Consider the following 21,535-nt stretch of genomic DNA (forward strand, 5'->3'; position numbering starts at 1 on the left):
TGTATTTGTTCAAAGATTAAGCTTTGTATCTGGAAGTCCTTGACTAGAAGTGGCTGGGAAATAGAAAGCTTGGACTCTTAAGGTTTCATTCAGCCAACATCCCTGCAGCCCCTCCTTTGTGCAAGACACTGTACTCAGTGCCAAGCTGGGACACATGGGTCAACAGGAGGCAGTCCCTGCTCTGAGGGAGCCACCAGCCCGGCCAGGGAGGGGCCCAACTAGGACTTCAAAACAAACTGAAATATCACAAGGCGGCTGCACAGCTGACGTGCCCGTAACTGTCACAGCAAAGAAGAGCATCAGTCCACAAAAGCAAAGTCCGCCTTCCGTCTGACCTGTGTAGACCCCCACGCCCCCCAACCCGCCCCCGAAGCCCCAGGTCTAAAGAACTGGACCTCTACAGAGCAGGGTCTAGTATTCGCCCTCCCGGCCGGAGGGTGTCAGGGCGCAGGGCGACAAGGAGAAACGAGAGGGGGAAGCAGAGGCCCAGGTAGCAGAGGGGAAGTGGCCCACGCGACTCCCGAAGACGCTGCAGCAGGTAGGGAGGGCTAGCGAGGGTCCGCTCGGCTCTCAGCGCCGTTCCTTCCCGAGGACGGAAGCCCGCGGTGCAGCAGGTCCTCGCCGTCTGACCCGAGGCTCCGCTGGCGCGTCGCAAGACTGAAGGCGCTTCGCGGCTCGCACAGCGAGGCCCGAGCCTTGGGGGCGGGACGTCGACGAAGCCCTGCCTCTGGCTCCTCCCCCCCAGGAGCGCGAGCCGGTCCCGCGCGGCGCCATCCCTTTCCCGGGTCATCGCCCCTCCCCTCTTCCGGGCCGCGAGCCCCCCGCGCGCCGCTTCAGAGCCGCGTTCGCTCGCTCGCTCGCGCGCGCCCACCAGCCCGCCCTCTCAGCGCGCGCTCGGCCGCCCGACGACGCGGGAGCCGCACGCGCCAGACTAGGCTCGCCGCGCTCGTTGCCGCCGAGCGCCGGCCCGCTGAGGCGGCGCCCTCGGTTCCCGGCCAGGAGGGAATCTGTGGCCCCAGAGCGGCGGCGGCGACGGTGAGGAGACCGGGCCTGGAGGAGGCGGACATGGCGGGGCTGAGGGCTTCGGGAGGAGGGTGGTCCGGGCGCCTTTGCGGCCACGTCGAAGGCTCGCGGGCGGGCAACGCGTGGGGGAACCAGGAGGAGCGCGGGGTCGAACCTGCTTGCATCGGCTCTGGCCCGGCGCGAAGGAAGGGCTGGGGACGGAGCGGGGCGGACCGCGAGGGTTTCCGCGGGACCCTCAGCGGCATCGCGACGGAGGAGACGCCGCCTCGAGGCTCCTGCCACGTTTTCACCGCGCGATACCTTCTGCTCGCGGTGGGCGACAGCCCCGCGCCTGCCCACTCCCCCTCCCCCTCCGCGGGTTTTCTGGAGCCGGGGATCCGGCTTGCTGTCTGGGGGGTGGGGGCGGGGGGGAGTCGCGCCTGAGGGGAGCCCGGTCCTTGAACCCAGGGCTGCCGGAGGCTGGAGCCTGTCCGGGGGCTGCGGACCCTGCGAGGCTGTTCTCGGGAGGAAGGGGAGGGGGCTCAGGGCGCTGCCCCCTTAACTCAGGAAAACCCGCGATTGCAGAAGTTGGACGCGCGTTCAGGCCGTTCTTCCAAGAGTGGGTGGGGACGTTTGGAGCCTACTCACCCGGCGCTCTTCAAACCCAAGCGCGAGTGCCGAGCAGCAGGCTTGGATGGCTTACAAAGCCCAACTCCCGGCCCCGTGGGAATCCTGTCGCTCGGGGTCCAGAGCCCGCTTTGTGTCGCCGCGGAGCCTGGTCGAGGGCTCGTCACCCCCCGCGGCCGGGACCTCCCCCGCCACCCCCCCTTCCTCAACCTTGGGAACGTCTGTCGGGAGAAATACTTGTTTCTAGAAACGGCCGCGATGAAGCTCTTCGTTACAAGAGAGGGAAAAGTACAAAGTTATAAACTCATGGAAGGCAGGACTGGGTTTTCCTTTGGGTTCTCTGCCCGCCGCCGTGAGCAGAGGAGCCTGTGGAACAAAGTAGAACTTGAGGGGCAGCCGCCTCGGTGACTACGTCCCAGGATGACGTCACCGTGCGATGTTTAAAATGGGAGCTTTTCGCTCCGAGTGTGGGTGGAGGAATTGCGGCGACTTACTCGAGACGCCTAAGGGCTTCTTGGCCCTGCTGGCTTCTGGTTTCTCTCTCCCTGACCTCATAACTCTCCCCTCTAGGGCTGCCCTTTTGGTACTCCTAGAATACTGACCGGTGGAGGTGTGTTAAATTCTCAGCTCTTCCAGGCATCATTCCCTCAAACTGAAGAAAAAAAAAAAAAAAGTAATTCCATATGACTCATCTTGTGTTACAACCCAAAGCAACCGCTAAGTGGTTCTTTTCCTTCCTTTCTTCCTTTTATTTTTTGATATGAAACAGAGAAGAAAAAATAAAAGGAAAACAAAACTGAGATATGTGGAACATAGTTGGCCAATATAATGAATAAGGAGAATGGGCTAGTTAGGGATTGAGTACCTTTCTTGTTTTCTTTGGTTGGGGTGGAGGCTAATGGAGTTCCATCAGCAAGTTTCATCCCAAACCATGTATTAAATTGCAGTGGGTTTTCTTTTCCATCATAACGTGGTGGAGTATAAATATAGCTTTATAAGTGGAAATGGCTGACTTTTTTTCAGGAGGAGGCTGCACAGCAGTTGTGGAGGGCTGGGGTTGTGTGCAGCTGGCCATAGAAGGTAGACTTGGCATTCTAGGGTTTCCAAGAGGAAGGTCTGGGTGTCTTCCCATCTAGCATCAGGGTGGCCATGGCTGCCAGCAGACCTCTCAAATAACATATAGAATTTATTTCACACTGAGGTCCCTTGTTTGAATTTGCACAAGGAGGAAAGGAATCTTATGAAGACGGACTTTAAGAGCAAGTTTGAGAAAAGAAAAAGGAAGCCAGCAGAATCAGCTGTATTTTTTAAATGCGAAAGAACACAAACTATAGGCTGGGTTGGTCACTTTTTGCACTAAACATAACAGGGGCTGTATGTCTTTAATAATTGGCTCTGAAAAGGTGATGTTGCTTAATAAACGCAGCATCTGAATAACTCCAAGTTACTTACAGTAGCCAAATGAATGAGCTCATCAAGCAAAGACAGAATATACATCGAAACAATCCCAGTACAAGGTTTTTGCCTTTATGCATTAATCAGTGATAAATCAGATCTGTCATTTAAAAAGAGTCCTTCTTGAGGCAGTTCCAATATGCAGCTGAATCTCTGATTATTTATTTTAGATTTTCTGTGAATGATCCTGAATTTCCACTCTCTTAAATATGTTTTGATAGAGCTGGGGTTTTTTGGTCATATTTTTTAGGTAAATATATCTCTGTTCTTGAAAGAGTGCTTACAGAAGCTTGATAATGGATTTTTTTTCTTTGTGTATAACAGCTTTATTGAAATATAATTCACAAACTATACGATTCACATATTTAAAATGTACAGGTCTTTGGTTTTAGTACATTCACAGAGTTGTACAACCATCAGCACAGTCAATTTTAGGACGTTTTCATCACCTCAAAAGGAAATCTTATACTCAACTGACATCACTCCTTTCCCCCCATCCTCCTACCCCTAGGACATTAATCTAGTTTCTGTTTATATAGATTTGCTTATTCTGGACATTTCATATAATTGGTGTCATACAGTATTTGGTTTTTTGGCTTCTTTCCCTTAGCATAATGTATTCAAGTTTCATATGTGTTGTAGCACATATCAGTATGTCATTTCTTTTTGTTGCCGAATAATATACCACTTTATTTGTCCATTTATCAGTTGATCAACATTTAGTTTATTTCTACTTTTTAGTTATTATGAATAATGGTTCTGTGGACATTTGTGTACAAGTTTTTGTGTGAACATATGGCTTCATTTCTCTTGGGTATAGAGCTAGGAGTAGAATTGCTGGGTCATATGGTAGCTATATATCTGACCTTTTTAGGAACTGCCAAACTGTCTTCTGTAGTGGCTCTACAATACTGGATTTTAAAGTGGACTTTTTTATGTTTTAAAATACAAGTTATTTCATAGAACTTTAAACTTGAATTATTGTAGCTAAATATTGACACATTTAGTAAAAACTATATAGTGGTATCATTGTAATGCTTCTCTTTGAGTGATATCTCTGATTTTATTTTAGCTAACAGGAGCAATTTGGTGTGCTCTCTTTACTGAACTCCTTTACAAAGCTAGGTGATAAGACTCTTAAACAGTATTTTATAATAAGGTCTTTATGACATAAATTAGTGACTGTTCCCTACTCCAGATATGAGCCAGTGAAACACAAGATAAAATTAGAAGGAGGAAGGGGTGCTGCTGTAAAGGAGGGATATTTTGCAGAGCTTTATCTTCAAGTTTTGATGTTTCGGTTTTTTGAGAAAAACTGTTTTATCTTTGCAGGGAAAGATGAAGAACGAAATTGCTGCCGTAGTCTTCTTTTTCACAAGGCTAGTTCGAAAACATGATAAGTTGAAAAAAGAAGCAGTCGAGAGGTTTGCTGAGAAATTGACTCTAATACTTCAAGAAAAATATAAAAATCACTGGTATCCGGAAAAACCGTCAAAAGGACAGGCCTACAGGTAAAGGAATAGCTTGGACAGTTAGATTGGACTAAATGAAGAGGCTGATCAGCTCCTCAAATGAGTGCCAGGCCAGAGGAATGATGGGTGTGTCCAGTCCATGCCTTTCACACTTTATCTGCAAAATACCCAACTCAGGAGTGTCTCAGTTTTATTTTTTCCTTATTCACTTTAAAATACAAGTATTTGTTGTTCGAGTCCCACTGCCTGGACTTGGAGGGCCAATAGTATAGGCTCATGGGAGTTAGTCTTGTGGTCATAGTGTGGTTCCTGAGTGTTTTTCTTTAAGTATCACAGGTAGTTGAGGGCTTTCCCAATTGTAGAGAACCCCTAAAACTATCACTTAAAAGGGGGCATGGTAAGGGTTGAGGGAAATGAGTTCCTTGTATTTAAAAGTAAATTACATGTTACGTGTTAAAAGTTTTTTGGCAAATGAGAACTAAGATTATTAGACACCTAACATATTCTTGCCACAGGAATAATTTCATTTGTACTGTGCATAATTCGTTGTGGTAGAAGCCATTGTAACCATTTTATAGACGAAGGTAACTTACCTATGATTCACAACTGGTAAATATTAGCTCTGGGATTTGAATTCAGGTCTCACTGACCCTAAATTCTTATGAGCTTTCTGTATACCACAGTCCTCCCACAGCCTTGTCTCTTGAGAGTGAAGGCAATTCTCACTCCCAGCTATCTTTTGTACTGTGGTTTATAAGTTACATTTACAGTTTAAAGAAGAGCAACCTCCTGTAAAACATGTCCTGGCATGCTCACTCTTTAGTATTTATGTGACTACTTGGGAACCTGAGTTGAGAATATCCTGCTAAACTCAGCTGTCAAACCATGCCCCATTTGTGGATGTGACCAAAAAAATAAAAGTGGAACAGTTGTGACTATCATGAATACAGAAATTCTTTTATTTATGCATATTGCTGCCCCCAAAGATTCCTCCACAAATCAGCCCTTCACAGTAAAAAAAGAACTTCCTTTCAGTCTCTGAGCTCTTGAAAGTGTAAGACTGTTCACGGAGTGTGCAAGGGAGGTGAAAATATGATTTGTTTAGTTCTCATTTGCTAAAAGCCAGGTGAGCATATGATCTGTTGAAAAGAAAAGAATCAAAGTAATTGATATATTTTCCTCTTCATTTCTATCCAAAGAGGTTTTCTAGTATATTGGAAAATGTGGTGAGTGAAAGTAGAAATGTGGATGTTCTATATAAAGCACTCAAGTTACTGTTTTTTATCCTCTCACTTGATTCTCTTAATTTTTTTCTGCACATCTTCATTTCTGATAGAGTGAACAGCTTTTGTGAATTAGAGCTGTTCAAGCTTTTTACACTGATGTAACTGACATTGGACTAAGGCTTTTGGAAGTGCCAAGCCACCGTACTATTACTGAAAAAGGAGACACTATCAAGTAAATGCTTAAAGGTCAGACAGTGTACAATTTTATTTCCATTAATTCTAAAAACTTGAGGAAAAAAGTTAGCCACAATATTAAATTGGCATATAATCAGAAGTATCATTATTGAGTCATTTTGAAGCCGTCTTTGAAGTAGAAAACTTAGAGTTAATTGTGGGTCGTTTCTTTTATAAAAATGAATAGACTATAGGATTAACCAGAGTTAGTAGACTCTTCAATCCGTAAAGTTCTTTTTCTTCTAAAGTTTTTATAAATTAGTATGTTTCTCTGCAGGGGGGTATGTTTCTCTTATACAAATAAGAGCAATTTGGTAACATTATCAAGATCTATAAAAATATTCACAGCCTTTGAAAAGTAAATCTCCTAAAATCTATTCTAGAAGCATAATCAGAAATGCAGACAAATATGTATGAATATGGATATTTCTTACACTTTATAATTGCAAAAAAATTGGAAAGCGCTACACTGTCAACATTAAGTAAACAATGGACTATTTTTATGCAGCTTTTAAAATCTTGTTTTTGAAGAGTGGTTAATGGGTAAATCGTCGCAGTATCTAGAGTGAAAAAAATAGCATAAAAATATGTAAGGTATGCAAATTTTGTTGAAGCGAGTCTCTATTTAAGCATCTATATTTACACATATTTTTTTAAGCTGAGAGCCTGCATCTCCCTCATTGTAGATAAAAAAAACAAACACATACATCTAAGATCTACCTTCCGCTTAATTGCTTTTGATCCTGGTGCACGTGGGACTTTTGAATCAACCTACACAACATTAGAATCTGTAACATAGGACCATATTATAGAAAGGAGTAAAGAGTGTCTTACATGGTTTAAAATATTTTTTTTTACTCTGAATTTGCTAAATTGTTAACGGTGATGTTACAATAACTACAGGCATAATAGAGTTGTTTAATAAAGTGAACTTTGGCATCTGGTCTGGATCTGAACTCTGGATTCATTACTTTCTAGCTGTGTAATTTTGGGCAAGTTACTCAAACTCTGCCTCCTTTCTTTTTTACAGTGGAGAAAATAGTATCTTAACTCACAGGATCATTGTGAAAATTAAAAAAGTTAACATAGGCATACCTTATTTTATTGTGCTTTGCTTTATTGCGCATCACAGACATTGCGTTTTTTATAAACTGAAGGTTTGTGCAGCTGCATTGAGCAAGGCTGTCAGTGCCAGTTTTCCAACAGCATTTGCTCACTTTGTGTCTCTGTGTCACATTTTGGTAATTCTTACAGTATTTCAAACTTTTTCATTATTATATTTGTTTTGGTGATCTGTGATCAGCGATCTTTGGTGTTACTGTTACAAAGACTTGCTGAAGGCTCAGATGGTTACCATTTTTTAGCAATAAAGTAGTTTTTAATTAAGCTATGTACATTGTTTTTTAGACATAATGCTATTGCACACTTAATAGACTACAGTGTACTGTAATACAACTTTTATATATACTGGGAAACCAAAAATTTTGTGACTGGCTCTTTTGAGATACCACAGCTTTATTGCTGTGGTCTGGAACCAAACCTGCAATGTCTGAGGTATGCCTGTACATGCAGAGCATTTAGAAGACTCTCCATTGCATGGTAAACCTTCAAAAAGAGTTATTATTATTATTATTGTTTAGAAATACATATTAGCTGTTACCTAATGAGAACTTTTTTCACTGTTTTAAATGAAAGTTGAAATTAACTAATAATTAAATTTTAAAAGAATTTAAATAGTACCTTATTCTGTTGATGTTACAGTATTGTATTTAGTAATATAACCAGTATTTGTCAATTAACTTATATTTTCCATATTTTTGAGGTCTGAAGAAGTAAAATGACTTAATCTAAATTCACCCAATAATACTAGTACTCAGGACTCGTACTAAATCTGGGTTCTCTTGATTGATTTCTTAGTTGTAGGCACTAAATACTTTCATTGTAGCTAACGTTTCTCTATGTAAGCAGAATACTTATTTTAACAGGTATTTTTGCATTCATACTGAGAGCCATCTTTGAGCATTCTGTTAGGTAGCTGTGAATGGTATTTCTTAGGTTAGAAAAATTGGAACAGATGGGAATTCCCTGGCAGTCCAGTGGTTAGGACTCTGTGCTTTCACTGCTGTGGGCATGGGTTAGATTCCTGGTTGGGGAACTAAGATCCCTGAAAGCCGTGTGGCACGACCAAAAAAAAAAAAAAAAAAAGGAACAGTCTTTAGTGGTTTAGAATTTTTTTCTCTCTTTCGATAACTTAAAAAAAAAGAAAAGAAAACTCGAGTAACAGAGGTTAAGTGAAATAAGCCAATAACACTTTCGGATTTTTTTTTCTAATTAATTAATTTATTTGGCTGCATCGGGTCTTAGTTGTGGCATGCGGGATCTTCTGTTGCGGTGCGCGGGCTTCTCTCTTGTCATGGCACGCGGGCTCCAGAGTGCACCAGCTCAGTAGTTGCGGTGTGGGGTCTTAGTTCCCCGACCAGGGACCAAACCCGCGTCCCCTGCATTGGAAGATGGATTCTTAACCACTGAACTACCGGGGAAGTCCCTGGATTATATTTTAATCTTAAGTACATGGTATGAATGGTTCTGTGTCCTTGACTGATTCGGTATTTAGAGAACAATTATAGGTAAGGCATAGGATGCCCTTCTTAAGCAAGGTAACAACAGATCAAAACTTGTCACAAGAATTTCCAAATATTATTTGAACCATTGGTTGAGGTCTTTTGTGAGTTGGAGATTTTGTTATATAGGAATCTGACCTATTAAAACTTTTACCTTCAAAGCTCTAAGTAATTTCATGCAACTTTCATACTCCTTGCTCATTTAATGTACGTGTGAGATTGAGTAGTTTCTGTGTGAAATGAAGTAGAGCCAGTTCTAGTGATTTCCCTGTGCTCACACAGACTCTTCTTTCCACCAGGCTGGTTAGTCTTGATGCTGCTGCTGCCTCTTTGCCTTTAGTTCAGATTTATTATCTACTTAGGATAGATATTCCTGGGTTCTTTGCCAGGTTTCGTTTTATTTTTTTAAATTCATGTTGGCAAAAACTAATAGATATAACAAAGTTTCTGATTTACATTTATTTAAAGCTATTAACATTACTCCACTTTGTTGTAGATGCATTCGTGTCAATAAGTTTCAGAGAGTTGATCCTGATGTCCTGAAAGCCTGTGAGAACAGCTGCATTTTGTACAGTGACCTGGGCTTGCCAAAGGAACTCACTCTATGGGTGGACCCATGTGAGGTGTGCTGTCGGTGAGTTCTTGAGTTTGGCGGCTTAACTGATTACCATGCTGGAACTGATTTTATGAAATTCTCTCAGGTACTGCCTACGCATGTATTTTTATAGCCAGGAGCTGGTTGTTTGGCTTTCTCAGCTGTGAATTTTGTAAACTATTCTTCTTGGAGGTGATAGTGAAAGACTGGTTACATTCCTCTTTTACAGCTAAAGAAACTCAAAAACTGATAGAGCAGGGGTTTTTTTAGAGCTTTACCAAGAACTCTATTGTAGAATTTAGACACCTAGACTCCCTATAGGTCAATTATATCTTCTTTCATTGGTGGTGCCCTTGTCTTTCCCCTCTTCAAATTAGGAAAGATGCTAATCCCAAATAATACTGGATATTAACTTTTGGTTGATTTCTGTTTCTGTTTGTTTCTACTCTTGCCTCCCTCCCCCTTTTTGGTTTTTAAGTGGCTGAGTGATATTTTCATGGTTTTATTTTCATAATGGAAATTATTTCTTGTCTCCTAATGAGCAGAATTGTAAAAGGTGAGTGTTAGGTATGAAATCTAATTGAACTTCATTCATTCTAAAAATACTCATTGTGGGCTTCCCTGGTGGCGCAGTGGTTAAGAATCAGCCTGCCAAGGCGGGGGACATGGGTTTGAGCCCTGGTCCAGGAAGATCCCACACGCTGTGGAGCAACCAAGCCCGTGCACCACAACTACTGAGCCTGTGCTCTAGAGCCCACAAGCCACAACTATTGAGCCCAAGTGCTGCAACTACTGAAACCCACGTGCCTAGAGCCTGTGCTCCGCAACAAGAGAAGCCACCGCAATGAGAAGCCCGTGGACCGCAACGATGAGTAGTCCCTGCTCCCCGCAACTACAGAAAGCCCGCGCGCAGCAACAAAGACCCAACACAGGCATAAATAAATAGATAAATAAATAAATTAATTAAATTAAATTAAATTAAAATACTCATTTTGGACCAGGCATTCTTAGTTGTAGGATTTTTTAAAAAATGAAAGTGACGGGCTTCCCTGGTGGGGCAGTGGTTGAGAGTCCACCTGCTGATGCAGGGGACACAGGTTCGTGCCCCAGTCCGGGAAGATCCCACATGCTGCGGAGCGGCTGGGCCCGTGAGCCATGGCCGCTGACCCTGCACGTCCGGAGCCTATACTCCGCAACGGGAGAGGCCACAACAGTGAGAGGCCCGTGTACCACAAAAAAAAAAAAAAAAAAGTGACATTCTTTCAGGTAGTTCAGAGTGTAATGAGGGAGAAGAAAGAATAAGTAGATTACAACAGAGTGTGATTTGTGCTATAATAGAAGTATGTACAAAATGCAATACTTGGTGGCACAAACGAGAAAGTTACTGCCTCAGGAAAGACTATAGTCAGCCCTTGGTATTGGTGAGGGATTAGTTCCAGAACATGTCCCCGCCCCGGCCACATGCACACACACACACAGGCAGAGGCAATATCCTTGGATGCTCAAGTCCCTTATATAAAATAGTGTAGTATTTGCATATAACCTATGCATAACCTCCCATATACTTTAAATCATCTCTAGATTTCTTATAATACCTAATGCAATGTAAATGCTGTGTAAATAGTTGTAAGTACAATGCGAATGCTACGTAAATAGTTGCTTGAATTGAAAAAAATTCAAGTTTTGCTTTTAGGAACTTTCTGGATTTTTTTTCCCCAAATGTTTTTGGTCTGTGGTTGGTTGAATGCATGGATGCAGAACCCATGGATATGGAGGGCTGACTGTACAGTAGGTGATACTTGAGCTGAGTGGGGAAGGATGAGTTGCAGTTGACTAGATGACAAGGTTGGAAGGACATTTCCAGGCAGGAGGAACAGCATGAATAGATGCATGGAACCCCTGTGAGTAATTTCCTACAGCTGTCCCTTTAGGGTTTTCTCTTTGGTTTAGAGGTACAGTTCACCCATTGATTATAGTAGAGGTGCTTTTTGATGCAACCCTAATATGTTCCAAAGGTGGTCATAGCCTTTGACCTGATCTCCAGAAATGAAAGTGGTGGTGAAGACATGTTGGAAAAATACATGGTAATCCTGCAACAATTTTCTGTACCACCCTGGAGCTGCTTGATATAAGCTGGTGGCTTATATAAGCTTATTGCTTTGGGAAACCAGGTGTAGGTAGTTAATTCTCCAATACTTATTTCTCAGAAAAAGGAAGAGCAAGATACCTCAGTTTTTGGTCTAAGAAGGTCAAACATTTTTAGAGTCTGGGACTAATTAAGCACTTACCATAGGCCAGGATCAGACTTTGTTTTATAGACTTGGACCACTGAATCCCTGCAGAAGACCTCAGTATACAAGAAATAGCTATCACAAAGTTACTATATTGAAATGTTTACTTTTTATGAGGCCCACACTTTGATCATATTTACTCTTACTTAACACACAGTTCTTTTAAGTTCGTTGTGTAGTTTTTCAGCCCATAAAATATTACGTGGCATTTGAAAGGGGATTGTTCCTAGTACAGTTGGCCTTCTGTATCTGAGGGTTCCATATCCATGCATTCAACCAACTTTAGTTCAAAAATATTTGGTGGGGGGGAAGAATTTCCAAAAAGCAAAACTTGAATTTGCCATGCCATGCAACTATTTATATAACATTTACATTGTATTAGATATGATAAGTAATCTAGAGATGATTTAAAGTGTATGGGAGGGTGTGCGTAGGTTGTATGCAAATACCATGCCATTTTATTTAAGGTACTTGGGCATCCACAGATTTTGGCATTTGGGGGAGGCAGGGATGGTCCTGGAACCAATCCCCCAGGATACTGTTGTCATAAAGCTACAAAAAAAAGTAACAGTCTGACATAGAGGCAGGAACAAAAAAGCAAGAGTTGACCCAAATGTATTATCACAACATCAAATAATGAATACTTAATACAACGATCTTAAATCATTAGAGAAAAGTTCCCATATCCAAGGACATTTAAGAAGTTGGCTAATTATATAAACATTTTGGACATATTTATTTGAAATGCTTAAACTACATCTTGGCACCTGAAGATAGAAGCTTTAGTTACATGGACATTCTACTTAAGTGGATACTTCATTACTTGATGACGCCAGATAATAAAAAATTACTGTGCTTTAATCTTGTTAATATAAGAAAACCTTTGCATTCAGTAGCCTTCTAATTATTTTATATATGATCAAAATTTTGCCCCAAATTGGCTATGATGTGAGGCTTTTCACGGTTAATAGAAATTATTGATATCTTCAGAATATGAGTGCTCATTCAGTGATGATAGAAATCCCAGAAAGAAAGACCTGTTAGTGAATGGGTAGAGGTGATTGCTATAAATTAATAGAGGAGACTGAGATATTAGTGCTTTTGGACCAAAACTGGAACTATTCTGAAAATTAAAGCTGATATAGCAATAGAATAAATATCTGAGTCATTAAAAATAATAACTTATTGGTATACTAAAGACTAAGGTTATGAAAAAAATTGAAATGCACTCAAAGAGAACATTCTTCATAGAGTTATTCCATCAGGATAAATATTGGAAGAGTGCAAAGTGTTATATAGTTAGAAATATTTCACTAAGTGAAATATTAGAGAGGATACTGAATAGACGACAGATCCTATAAGGAGAAGGCCTGCAAATAGTTGGCAGCTTTATTATCTACTCAATATTCTACACTTCTTTTTTTGTTTGTTTGTAACTTCTATAATCCTTTCTTTTCCTGATAAAGAGCAATAGATACTATTGATTTGTTTCAGATTAACTCAGTAGGCCTGAATGTTTTAGCAGTGTGTCATTGAAAATTGGAAAATTTAAAAGTTGTCCATTACGAATTCTGAGGAGTTAACTGCACATTCTAATGTTATAGTAATATAGTAAGCAGCTTCACTTACCCTGAAGAGAGCCCTCATACCAAAATACTACCACGGGAAAAATGCAAACCTAACTGAGCTTGAGTGTCAAAGAAACCTGAGTTAATAAAGCTGATCCTTCAATCATTAGATGTCTGCCCTTGGATTGGTTTCTGTTTCTACAGAGGCAGGGATTTTTCTCAAATTTCTTGCCTTTCTGTTTTGCTTGAGTTTTGAATCCATTAATGGGCAATACTGAAGGTAGGCCTAAGCCCATTGTTAATACTGCTGGTATTAATATATGAATTAACCTTTGATTTTATTGAAATTTGTTGCATCTTTAAACCTGGAGAGGACCAAGGGGTAGATTTCCACTGCTACAACCCAAGGCTAGGTAATCTTGAAATTATACTTCATGAATTCTGTGTTGTGAAGAACCTTTCCCACTGTTCAGGCATCTTCTACTAAGAAGAATCACCAGCTGAAGACTAACCACTATCCAGCTATCTTCAGCTTCCTCATTCTGCAGATAGGAAACTAAGGCCGGGAGAGATTAAATAACTTGCACCTGGTAACAGAGCTAGTTAATGACAGAACAGAACCAGAAACATGTCTAGTGCTCTTTCCACCATCCTGCAGCAACTCCTTTTATGAGAGAGACTGAAAAAGGATAGAAAAGGAAATTACGTACCATATTTAGATTGCATTTATGGCCCCATCCAGCCTATGAGAACGGAAGATAGCACAGTTGAAAGAAATAGAACTCGCCTGTGAGACTACTTGATTGCCATTTAAACTTTCAAAGGCTTGGTTGCAGTTAGGCCTTTTACTTAATTGTAGATATCATCCTGATTCAGAAATAATTTGAGACAAGAATTATCATGAATGAAATTAATTGACATTGTAGTCAATTAACCCTATTTTCTGTTGATGTTTTTATATTTTTTAAGCTTAGAATCACTTTGTTTAACTTTAATTACATGCTGTGTAAGACTGCTTAACAATTCATTTCCTTTGTCCTAACACTTCCTAGAAATTGTTTCATAGTGTTTATGTTGTGCAATCTATTAGAATGGATTTGTGGGTTTCTCCTCTGTCCTCTCAATGAAAACTCCTAGTTTTACTGTGTGTTGTGCTATTTTCCCTCATTGCAGAATTTATTTTCCTTTTTTCTAGTACCCAACAGCCGAAGTTACATGTTCTGACAATTATTTTTCTTAGATCAAAGCTTTAAAAATGTTTTGGAAGGATAAAAATGTTTGCTTAATTTTAAAAAATTAAGATGAGGGGTAAGCATTTATCATAGGAATCTCTATGAAATCAGCAGTATAATTCAAGCAAAATCCTTTTATTTTCCTCAACAGTAGTTTTTTTTTTTTCCCCTTTAACTTCAACAGTTGCCTCAGTTCTCGTTTTTGTCAGTGTGGATATAGGAAACACAGGCCTCTTTTTTATTTAATCGTGGTAAAAATAAATCCCATAGGAAATGTCTGGTTGAGTTTTGACTTGAATTACTAGGATCTACGTTATAAGGGTCAGTTAAAAATTTGTTCGAAAGTTCTGTATGGCCAGTTTCAATGGTACATACAAAAATGTAATCAAAACAATGAGTTTCTCTGATATCGTAGACAACTGTTTTTGTCAGGAAACAGTAGAAAAGAAAATTGGAAAAGAGAATGAGGTCACTTTTTATTTGTACTTTAATAGACCAGAAGTAGAAAATTGTGGCCTGCCTGTTGGCATGGAGTTGGGTTAGGATACTATAGATGCAGAATCAAGTTCTGGGAGGGTTCCTTCTTTGCCTGGGACTGATGGCATGTCCAAACCTGTTCAATTGTTTTTATGGACATTTCTTGCTTTGTTGATGTGACTTCAAGGTGTGTAAGTTTTTTGGGTTTTTTATTCTTAGGTATGGAGAGAAAAACAACGCATTCATTGTTGCCAGCTTTGAAAATGAGGATGAGAACAAGGATGAGATTTCCAAGAAAGTGACCAGGGCCCTTGATAAGGTTACCTCTGATTATCATTCAGGGTCCTCTTCTTCAGATGAAGAAACAAGTAAGGAAGTAGAAGTGAAACCCAATTCAGTGGCTGCGACCCCCAGCCCCATATACCAGGTAACCATGAAGTGGCTCCATACTGAAGGTCATGAGCAAGGCTTGCAAGGGCATTCTAGGTAGTCCTGCTTATATTGCCCAAAGTTTCTGAGTTGAAATTCTGGATCACAGTTCTTGCCTTCACACGCTAAGGGGAAAGCTGCTTCCTCTGAGATGAAATAGGCATCCTGAGTCATTTTATCAAAGGTCTGCTTTACTAAATAAGTGGGATGAATACATTGTAAAAACAATAGAAAAAATCATGGTGATAAAACATTCCTGATGTTTTAAAAATCCTTATTGCATTCAAAAATAGCCACTAATTTTTTTGTAGCCTTTAACACTTCCAATTTGTACCTAACTTTCATGTTCTTTCCCTTTCTATGATTAAAGAGAAACCTCACTAAATTATTCTTTAATTTTTCACTCAAGCCAAAACAATATTTTTCTTTGCTTTAACATTTAAAGAGTCATATAGCTACTAATACAAAAATTTAAAGAAGTCCTTTGAGTTGAGCCTTATTCTGTACGTGCAGTTTTTCTAATTTTGAGTATATTTTTAAATATACCTATTTTTATTAATTTGGCCTTAATTAGACATAATTAAACATACCAGGTTTCTGGTAGGGTTTGATTTGGGCTAAAATGAGAATTTAGACCTTAATGAGTGAGAAATCAGAGTATCATGAGTATGAGAAACTGAACCTTTAAATCCAGGATACATTTATATAATGAACATCCTTTCAGTTTAACTTAATTTTTGAGTTCTTAATTATTTATTTATTTTTGCGGTACACGGGCCTCCCACTGTTGTGGCCTCTCCCGTTGCGGAGCACAGGCTCCGGATGTGCAGGCTCAGTGGCCATGGCTCACGGGCCCAGCCGCTCCGCGGCATGTGGGATCGTCCCGGACCGGGGCGTGAACCCGCATCCCCTGCATCGGCAGGCAGACTCTCAACCACTGTGCCACCAGGAAAGCCCTAATTTTTTTTTTTAATTGTTGAATTATCCTTCCTAGGCTTGAGAGGAAGATTAGTTCTGAAGATTATCACATTCTTAGGGGTATATGTATATGTGTATATTATAACATATGCACCTGCTTTTAAAAAAAATAAAAACCAAAACAAAAACTTGAAACAGTATGAAAGAGTATAGGGGCTTCCTTGGTAGCGCAGTGGTTAAGAATCCACCTGCCAATGCTGGGGACACTGGTCGAGCCCTGGTCTGGGAAGATCCCACATGCCACAGAGCAACTAAGCCCGTGTGCCACAACTACTGAGCCTGCACTCTAGAGCCTGCAAGCCACAACTACTGAAGCCTGCACACCTAGAGCCCATGCTCCGCAACAAGAGAAACCACCGCAATGACAAGCCCGCACACCACATGAAGAGTAGCCCCCACTCACCGCAACTAGAGCAAGCCCACACACAGCAACAAAGACCCAACACAGCCATAAATAAATAAATAAATAAATTTATTTTTTAAAAAAGTATAATAGTGACACGTCCTCCTCTTCCCACAGTGACCAGTGTTGTGCCCTTGCATGGAGGTTTTCATTACCAGTTATTTCTGTATTCTTCCCAAGAGATTCCCTATATAGATAAGTAAACATAATATTTGTAATTCAGGGATCATTTTTAAGACCATTACCATAAATATTTTGGACATTTTTTTCCTCTGTATGATGTATTACGTACTACAGATTACCATTGTTAAATTGCCTGGAATTCATTCAGATGTGTGCTAATTTTACCTCAAGAATTTTATTTGTTACGCAGCAAAGCAAGAATGTAAATTCCAAATTGAAGTGATTGCTGCCAATTTTTTCAAGTAAATTGACCTTTAATTTTTAGATTTTCTTTTAAAATTAAATTGTATTTGTTTTCCCCTATGTTGAAAGACTATTAGGATAAAATTATAACAGAAAGGCATAGAAATTGAACTGTCCTTCATGTGCTTTTCTCCTTGACATTATATTCACTTACAAAACATTTCATGACTGAGAAGCATAGTTCTTAAAATCATTGTGTAGAAAGCTGGTGCAGATGGTCCACTTTAATTTTTTTACCTATACATTTTTCCATCTTGAACCTGGCATTACCAAGAGCCTTAAAAAAGAGGTTATCAGAGTATGGGCAAAATAATTCCAGGCTTGGGGTCTTTGTTCTCTGAGGGGGGTCTGTGTTTTCTGAAAGGAACCTCCAGAGATAATTCTCTACTAATTAAGAATGAAGATTATGTTATTTCTCCCCAAACTGATCTGTAGTTTCAACTTGCTATCAATCAAAATCCCAAAAGTCTTTTTCTAGATAAAATTTAAAGAAAGGAGAATTAACTCAGAGATCTCACACTACTATTAAGTCATTATGTTTATCAAGATAGTGTGATAATGATTTAAAGATATATAAATATATTATTGGAACAGATAGAGAGTCCAGAAGTAGACCCATGTGTGTACAATTTTGTTTATGTTTTTTTTTAAATTAAAGTGCCAAAGCAATTCAGTAGGGTAAGTATACAAGAACTAGTACTGGAACAATTGGATAATCTATATATTAAAAAAAAAAAAAAAGAACCTAACTGCTACCTGATACCATACATTAGAAAACTAATTTGAGGGACTTCCCTGGTGGCACAGTGGTTAAGAATCCACCTGCCAATGCAGGGGGCACGGGTTTGATCCCTGGTCTGGGAAGATCTCACATGCCACGGAGCCACTAAGTCCATGTGCCACAACTACTGAGACTGCGCTCCAGAGCCCGCGAGCCACAGCTACTGACGCCCTTGTGCCTAGAGCCTGTGCTCCATGACAAGAGAACCCACCGCAATGAGAAGCCTGCGCACCGCAACAAAGAGTAGCCCCTGCTCGCTGCAACTAGAGAAAGCCCACGCACAGCAACGAAGACCCAGTGCAGCCAAAAAATAAATAAAAATAAATAAGAAACCATTAAGAAAACGAATGGGCAAAAGCATAGACTGGGACAAAATATTCTCAATACATATATTTGTCAAAGGACTTGTTTCCAGAATATACTTTAAAAATCACTCCTATAAATCAATAATAAAAGACATGATCCAGTTAAAAGCAGTGGGCAAAAGATAAGAATAAACACTGTACAAAAGAAGTTATATAAATGGCCAGTAAGCAAATGAAAAAGGTGCTCAACCTTATTTGTTATCAGGAAAATTCAAATTTAAACCGCAGTGAGACACTACTTCCAGAATGGCTAAAATTAAAACGTCTGACAATACCAAATGTTGGCAAGGATGTGAAGCAACTGGATTCATAAACTGTTGATGGAAGTGTAAAATGGTATAACCACTTTGGAAAACTGGCATTTACAAAGTTAAATATGCATCTGCCCTATAACCCAACAGTTCCACTCCTAAGTATTTAACAAGAGAAATGAAAAAAACAAATATCTACAAAGCCTCATATTAGAATGTTTATAACAGCTCTTTTCATAATCGTTTAATTAAAAAAAGGAAAACAACCCAAATACCCATTAACAAGTGAATGGGAGGAAATTGTGTATTCATTCACACAGTAGGATAATAGCAATAAAACAGAAAGAACTGGGCCTCCCTGGTGGCGCAAGTGGTTGAGAGTCCGCCTGCCGATGCAGGGGATACGGGTTCGTGCCCCGGTCTGGGAGGATCCCATATGCCGCGGAGCGGCTGGGCCCGTGAGCCATGGCCGCTGAGCCTGCGCGTCCGGAGCCTGCGCGTCCGGAGCCTGTGCTCCGCAACGGGGGAGGCCACAACAGTGAGAGGCCCGCATAAAGCAAAAAAAAAAAAAAAACAAAGAACTAATAATAGACACAATACGGAAGGACCTAAAAACCATCTGATTGAGCAAAAGAATTTTGCCGGGGGGTTTCCTGGTGGTCCAGTGATTAGGACTCCCCTCTTTCACTGCGGAGGGCACTGGTTTGATCCCTGATTGGGGAACTAAGATCCCACAAGCCAGGCGGTGTGGCCAAAAAAAAAAAAAAAATTGCCAGATACAAAAGAATACATGCCACATGATTCCATTTATACGAAGTTCACAAACAGGGAAAACTCAGTCTGGTGATAAAAATCAGAACAGTGGTTGCCTGTGGGATTGTGTCTGCTTTCTGACAGTTCTTAAAGCTTATCAACACCCCAATGTACAAAGAAATGAAACATTCCACTTTGTTACTGGTTTGTAGTATAGGCCAATTAGTTTGAGTGCTAAATTCTTTATTTCCCCATTATTGCAGATAATCAAGAATTAACTGTGCTAAGGTTATTCACTGCTGCATTGTTTTGTTTGCTTTTGTGCATTGTTTTTTTGATATTAAAAGACTGAAAGCAGCCTAAATGTACTATCAACAAGACACCAGTTAATTTAGTTATGGCATAGTCATTGCATTACTGTCTAGCTGTAAAATGACAAAAGAAGTCGTTATGTACTGAGATGAATGTCTCTGAGATGTATTTATCAAGTGCAAAAAGCAGTATACAGAATTTTGTAAGTTTTTATAAATGTGTATATAGATGTATACACAAGTATATTCATAGAATATCTCTAAAGATAATCAAACAATTGATTAGTGTCAGCTGCCTCTGAGAGGGTAGCTGGTAATCACATAAAGAAGAGAGACTTTTTTCCACTGTATACAGTTTTGTACCTTTTGAATTTTCTATCATGAATGCAGTGCTGTTATACAGAATATAAATTTTTAAATGCCTATGCTAGGAAGAGCAGATTAGAAATCAGAGAACTCTGAAACTCATAGTCACAGGGTGTGGCATTCTGAGCAGAGCAGTCTGAAACTGCTGATAACATTTTGAATGATGTGAACTTGATGTCCCACTTGACTTATGGGATAATCTAAGACTTTTCCAAAATGCTGAACTGGCTACATTAGAATCACCTGCAGTGTCATCAAAATACTTGGCCTTTCTTCCTAAAGTTTTGTTAATATTGTTCAGTAGACCAGGGCTGGGGCATGAACATTTTGTGTTTAAAAGCTTCTTAGGTGACTCTTTAGCCAGCTGTGGAAACCAGTGGTCTAAAACATGATGTATCCGTACAAGCTTCTATTCATTCCGTGTTTTCATCTTCTTTGGTTGAAATAGCCAGAAAATATCCGGTTGCTTTAGAGTGCTGTGTTTGAGTTTACTCATTTTCACTCATTTAGTGAAAAAACGCTGATTGATCACCTATTATATTTGAGGTTTTTAACATATTTAGACTTGATTGTAGGAATGTGCCTTAGACCTACTATTAGGGTTGTGGGTGAGTGATTTTGTTTTTCTTTAATGAGTAATCTGGAAGGTAACCTAGTTTTTATATAACACATGACTAATTTTTTCTTTTTATTAACTTACTGTTTTCTCTTCTTTACAGATTTCAGAGCTGATATTCCCGCCTCTTCCAATGTGGCACCCTTTACCCAGAAAAAAACCAGGAATGTACCGAGGGAATGGTCATCAAAGTCACTACCCTCCTCCTGTTCCATTTGGTTATCCAAATCAGGGAAGGAAGAATAAACCATATCGCCCAATTCCAGTAACATGGGTACCTCCTCCTGGAATGCATTGTGACCGGAATCACTGGATTAATCCTCACATGTTAGCACCTCACTAGCTGCTTTGATTCTGTTGGTGTCATGTTGAGAGAAGGTAGAATAAGCCTGACTGCATATTAAAAGTTCATACTCAAAGTAGTAAAGTTAGATGGGCTAAACCATCAAACTTATTTTTATAGAGAAGTTATTGAGAATAATCTTTCTTAAAAATATATATGCACTTTAGATATATTGATATAGTTTGAGAAACTTTATTAAAGTTAGTCAAGTGCCTGAGTTTTTAATATTGGACTTGAGTATTTATATATTGTGCATCAACTCTGTTGGATATGAGAACACTGTAGGAGTGGACGATCTGTTCTAGCACCTTTGAGCATTTACTTTATGGAGAGTATGTAAGTTATTTATACACAAGGAAATCTATTTTATGTCATTGTTTAGAAGAATTGCGTGAAATCATGTAGTTGCAAATAAAAAGTAGTTTGAGGCATGACAATGTGTGCTTCTGTTCTGTGCATAAAAAGGGAGAAAGAGCAAAGGGGGTATCTCACTTCCATGTGTTTAATATTTAGCAAAGAAAAGAACTAACAATTTTAACTTTTCTTTAAAAAATTGACTTTTTATTAGCCATACCTTTCCCAAAGGCTATAGTATCAAAAGATTCATATAAAACGTCTAAAGTTTGTTAGTAGTAGATAATTGAAAATATAAATATAATGAAACATCTTTCAACCATTAGAGTCACTATACGTAGGATTTTCCTAACCAAGAA

General features: G+C 40.0%; 1 protein-coding gene across 1 annotated transcript; it reads left to right on the forward strand.

Moving 5' to 3' along the window:
* The first annotated feature begins 841 nt into the window (after nt 1-841).
* On the forward strand, nt 842-21,315 carry BTG3 (BTG anti-proliferation factor 3). The gene is made up of 5 exons (XM_060099790.1): nt 842-1,035; nt 4,417-4,595; nt 9,134-9,271; nt 15,020-15,227; nt 20,583-21,315. The coding sequence occupies exons 2-5, from the start codon at nt 4,423-4,425 to the stop codon at nt 20,820-20,822; spliced, it is 759 nt and encodes a 252-aa protein (XP_059955773.1). The 5' UTR covers nt 842-1,035; nt 4,417-4,422; the 3' UTR covers nt 20,823-21,315.
* Nucleotides 21,316-21,535: the final 220 nt, after the last annotated feature.

This window comes from Mesoplodon densirostris, chromosome 5 (assembly GCF_025265405.1).
Source record: "Mesoplodon densirostris isolate mMesDen1 chromosome 5, mMesDen1 primary haplotype, whole genome shotgun sequence".
In the NCBI taxonomy this organism is placed as follows: domain Eukaryota; kingdom Metazoa; phylum Chordata; class Mammalia; order Artiodactyla; family Ziphiidae; genus Mesoplodon; species Mesoplodon densirostris.